General features: G+C 43.8%; 1 protein-coding gene across 1 annotated transcript in view; it reads left to right on the top strand.

Annotated features, from left to right (window-relative positions):
- Positions 1 to 424: 424 nt before the first annotated feature.
- The window catches only part of adipor2 (adiponectin receptor 2), a gene marked incomplete at its 5' end in the record, with an annotated part of 13,167 nt that continues 8,640 nt past the window's right edge, over positions 425 to 4,951 (top strand). The window contains 2 exons of the mRNA XM_079335502.1: positions 425 to 463; positions 1,145 to 1,420. Coding sequence (XP_079191628.1) covers positions 425 to 463; positions 1,145 to 1,420 — 315 coding nt within the window. The remainder of the gene's footprint in view (positions 464 to 1,144; positions 1,421 to 4,951) is intronic.

Here is a 4,951-nt window from a genome sequence, read left to right as displayed (position 1 = left end):
GTGTTTAGCACGGTGGCACACACAGGAAACTGATCTCAGCAATGTTAAGACATGCTGATACCAATGTGCAGCTGTGCTTCTCATCAATTACAGAACATCAAACGCTTCAGTTGCCGCACAAGGGTTCGAAAACAAGCAACTTTAAAAACAGAAGGAGAGGTCCTGTGTGCATGCTTTTTACCCATGATGCATTACTGTCTCATACACAGGGTTGGAGTTTGTTATGTGTCTCAGTCTTGTTGTTGTTGTTGTCCTCTATTCTTTTCTGTTTCTCCACGATGTAAAGCGTGTTAGACAGATAGAGGATAAAAACAGAGGTCGTATTTTAGGATCTCAACACAGAACAAATCTACTTCCCGTGTGTGAAACTCCTGTTCCTGTCCTTGACACCTCTCGTCGCTAAGCAACTCGCCATGACAGAGAGATGGCGGCTCCTCATTGGCTGCCGGTGTGGCTAGATCCAGTATGATAAAGCCTTGATAACACCTAACGAACTGGTGGAGAAGGAACGGGGACGAGTGTGGCGTTTTGGCTCCAGTGCAGAGCTGCTTTGTCTGAATGAACATAAAGAGGAGCAGCGATAGGTCTGCAGGGTTAGTCTGCCTTGTAAGGGGATTGAACTTGTGGCCTTTTAACTACGAGATAATGCCTCCACTGTTATGTTAGTCGGGACAGTCCGACATAATGCTTCGGCTGTGATTTACTGTACATGTACTGCTGCAAGTGCGTGGGCTGACAGCAAAGTCCAGCTCTTGTTTCAGATGGATCCATGCAGTATAACCCGGCTGTTTCAACATTTCTGACGTCACCTTTGTTCTTTTGTTTTTATCCTGTAACTTTATCTTTTATATTTATAAAATCACAGAAGCTGGAAACTAATTTGACACTTTTCTCCGGTTTCTCAGGTTTTGTCCTATTAAAGTCCTGAAGATCTAAGCGCAGTCCAAAGACTAGAGCCCCCTCTGTGGAGTCCAGGTTAGTCAAATATTTCATGTTGTTACAGTGTTCACATCATAATGTAATGTCATTACAATAATTAGGAGCAAAGGAATTTACATTGATTATTTTTCACTGAAATATACGGAGAAATAGATATGAATTCATCACAGTCCAATGTATAAATCTTTGTCTTTATCCCGCACAGTTGGACCAGGTTTGGTCTCGCCTCTCTTCAGTCAGCTCCTTCCTCTCAGTCTTCTGTCCGTGGAGGCCGGTCCGGCGTTCCAAGCTGGACGGAGGGGAGACGAGCGGGGCCGAGGGCCCGGCCTTCGTGCTGCGACACAGAACTTCCAACCTCATCGACCACGCCGCAGATGGCACGCCTACAGATCCCGTCAGTCCCAGCGGGACGGAGGACACGCCCACCTCAGGTTCTTCAACAAGCTACCTCAGCACCTCAGCGCGCCTGTCGCACAATGGGGTGAGTTTGCGAGTTTCTTTTCACACTGCGAAACTGTCCCACCAAAAACACTCAGCCTCACATTAATAATGAAAACAGTGTTATAGATCCTGACTCAGTGAGCGTTTTCTCGTAAATTGAAATCTTACTTGAAGACATTTTCGCCTCTTAAAATGATTGGAAACAGATTCAGCATTCACCTCGTCTGTCAGCTTCTTTGTAAAGCTGCCTGTGATGCACAACGAGCACTCAAAGCTTCAGAGCTATGACTCATACACTGCACACACACATCAAGTTGTGTCCATTAAATTCTGTAATTAGTCCTGTGGATTAATTACTGGACCACAGTTTGTGTAAGCACCAGCTCCTCTTTGAAGACTCCACTTCCCACTGATCAACAAAGTAGAGCGTTAATTAGTCGTAAAAAGACCTCTGACCCCAGATGAAGAGATTTAAATGTAAACTTTGTTCAGGAAAGTTTTGAAGCAACACCAACGTGAGATTGCCCGTGTTGTAGCTTTTTTTGAAAGACCTGCACGGCGTTGTTCAGTTCTACTTGAATTTGTCTTAATCGGTTAGTGATCCTCCCAGCCTTGAGCAGAAAACAACAACAGGCAAGCAAGTAACGATGGGGAACAAGAGTGAAATGCAAAGCAGGCAAGATGAACTCATGACTGCTGGAATCGGCGTGACAACAAGTTCAGCTCAAAGCTTTTGCACAGTTCAGGAGCTTAAGTCTTAAAGTCAATAAAGTAAACACCAATTTTGATGCCTCGTGCGATCATTTATTATTATCGGCACCCTCAGCACCTTCACGGCTGCTCTAACTCCACGATGAGTCATTCAGCGTTCAGTAATTAATGGTGCATTTTCATCGGGGTCGGCATCACTCTTGGATTCAATTTCCCGTCTATACAGACGTGTTTATTGAACGAGTTCCCAAAAATAGACCTGCTCTGTCTATGTACAGACGTCTTCCTGGAAGGAGAGCCAAAAAACTCTGTGAGAAGATCATCCCCTAAAGATAAACTATCCAAGTGATCGAACAGCTCACTAGTGTGTGTGTGTGTGTGTGTGTGTGTGTGTGTGTGTGTGTGTGTGTGTGTGTGTGTGTGTGTGTGTGTGTGTGTGTGTGTGTGTGTGTGTGTGTGTGTGTGTGTGTGTGTGTGTGTGTGTGTGTGTGTGTGTGTGTGTGTGTGTGTGTGTGTGTGTGTGTGTGTGTGTGTGTGTGTGTGTGTGTGTGTGTGTGTGTGCAGACAAAGCTGCCACTATGTTTTTTGGTGTAAAAAGCAATCTGCTCAGAGCCACTGAGCTGCAACACAATAGCATTGGTGTGTGTGTGTGCATTGTTCCTGCTTGCATGGGCCTTTTCACCTGCTGTAACACAACACTGATACCTGAGAGGAAGCTTTGGGGCCCCACTAGCACCTAGACAGAGAGGCCACGCTGTCTTAATACCCCACAGGGCCCCCATCGATTTTTTTTTTCTTTTTTTCTGGGTATCACACATCCTGTCTGATGTCAGATTGGATTGGCTGTCTCTGATTCTGACAGTTTTTTCATCTTTTCAACAGTTGGAAAAAAAAAAACAGAGACCAACAATTTGAAATCTTTAATATTCAAAAACATACATTTGTAGTTAAAACTTGTTGTAATGATGCTTCTAAAGCTAACAAGATGAAATGCGTACATGTTCAGCTAACCCTGCGTTGACCTCTGTGTCATCACATTTTCACGTTTTCGAGGCCGTTTAATTCGATGAGGTCGTTAAGTCGCTGCAAATTGGAGCAAAGCGGCTGTGAGGCCAGTCGGCTTCAATTGAAAGTTGGTGCTAATGCAACTAATGAAAATGAGATTTTCAGGAGAGTGGATAACAAGCGCTCGGAAACTAAAAATATACCCCAAAACCCCCCTCACATCTGACGCAGTTATCCCGCTCTATAAAATTGATCTAGCAGCAGAGAACAAATAAACTGCTGTGATGTCGGAATGTTCCAAAACAAAAGAAAAACGCAGCCGACACCATGCACCTTCAACTCTGAAACAAGGTCGACACTTACACGATATGAACAGATGATTAAAGAGAGAGGAACATACACTTCAACCAATAACACAACAAAGGAAATGCCCATAAACAAAACACAATGCATGGGATTTTCTTCCTTTGACTCCACTGTACATCCTCTCTTTGTGCTGAGGGATTTTTTTTTTTTTTTTTATTGCTTTCATGCGTTGATTACAGCCCTCAGGTGCTTCTGACACCCACTTCTACTTCCTCTCATTGCACCTGGCACATGTTATTGTAGCGTTAATATCGTCATCAATCCATTCAACCTGCAGATATTTTAGACGAGAAACATCTGAACTTCTCTGGTTCACATGCGGATTCAAGAAAAAAGGGAAATATTGACAAAAAAGTCAGTTCCTTTCTCGCCACACGACTGACACCGATATTTTGGGATGTCTTCTTGCCCGTGGTCTTGAACAGAAAAAAAAAACAGTTTGTCTTGCGGCTGCCAGAACACAGCGTTGGCTTTTTTTTTTTTTTTAAAGGTCTGCCGTGTGCGTGTCTGGAACATGCTGTCTGTGTTTGAAGGCCCTGGCATCTTTTTCCAAATTGCTATCATCCCGAGAGAGCATTGTGCGTGTGTGAGTCACATGTTGAATCCCTCCGTCTGTGCTGTGGAGGGGTTACCGTGTACAAGGGTGAGCTCATCCCTCTTTGCAGTTAGAAGTCCAGACTCTGCTCTCATTGGTCTGCAGAGTTGAACTAAACTCCGATTGGCTGATGTCCGTTTCCTGGATTCCGCCCCCCCCCCCCTCCAAACTGGTGGCATGTGACTGTTTACATTTAGTCGAAAGTTCAGTGTTTTTCAAGAAGATAAGACTTGTTCCTCAAATTCCTCCCCTTCTGTCTTCACAGTCACAAAGAGCTTCAGGTGTGCGTGCACACACTCATTAGTCAGGTGGAAGTCATTAGCTCAGGTCTCCATACTGACTGGTTAATGAGTCTGAGGGGATGCGTGTTTTTGTGTAAGTGTGTGAGAGGGGAGATCGGTCTTCAGGGGCTTTTATGAAAAACGACCTCATTTAATGTGGAACCGACCAGCTTCTCCAGAGATGTCCTCGCCCCTCTGTTGTTTCTGTTTTTCATTCAGGAGGAGTTTGCCGAGTTAAAAAGCGTTCCAAATCCTGTGTCGTTTTTCTCTTTCTTGACTTTGTCCTGAAAACAAACTTGTAAAGAGTTTCTTTGGCACTTTATCCACTTTTTGACGTCGTCGTGTTGCTGTTGACACATCTTGACCTGATACCGTAACTTCTATTTTTTCCATGATCTTATTCTTTTATGTATTTAAAAAAAACCTTAAAAACCATGATGTTTTTACAAGAAAAGATAAAAGTAGATTTAGTTAAAAATTAACAAGGTGTCATCTAGGGTGTGCCTGCAGCACACTGATAAGGCTGTTTACCCTTTTAATCAGATGGATAAAAGCCGGACATAAAGTCACTGGCATGTTCACAAACCTGGAGACACACATATTCATAGCAAAC

Source organism: Symphodus melops, assembly GCF_947650265.1.
Source record: "Symphodus melops genome assembly, chromosome: 22".
In the NCBI taxonomy this organism is placed as follows: domain Eukaryota; kingdom Metazoa; phylum Chordata; class Actinopteri; order Labriformes; family Labridae; genus Symphodus; species Symphodus melops.
The sequence above is the reverse complement of the archived record's forward strand: the minus strand, read 5'-3'. Positions and strand labels throughout refer to the sequence as shown.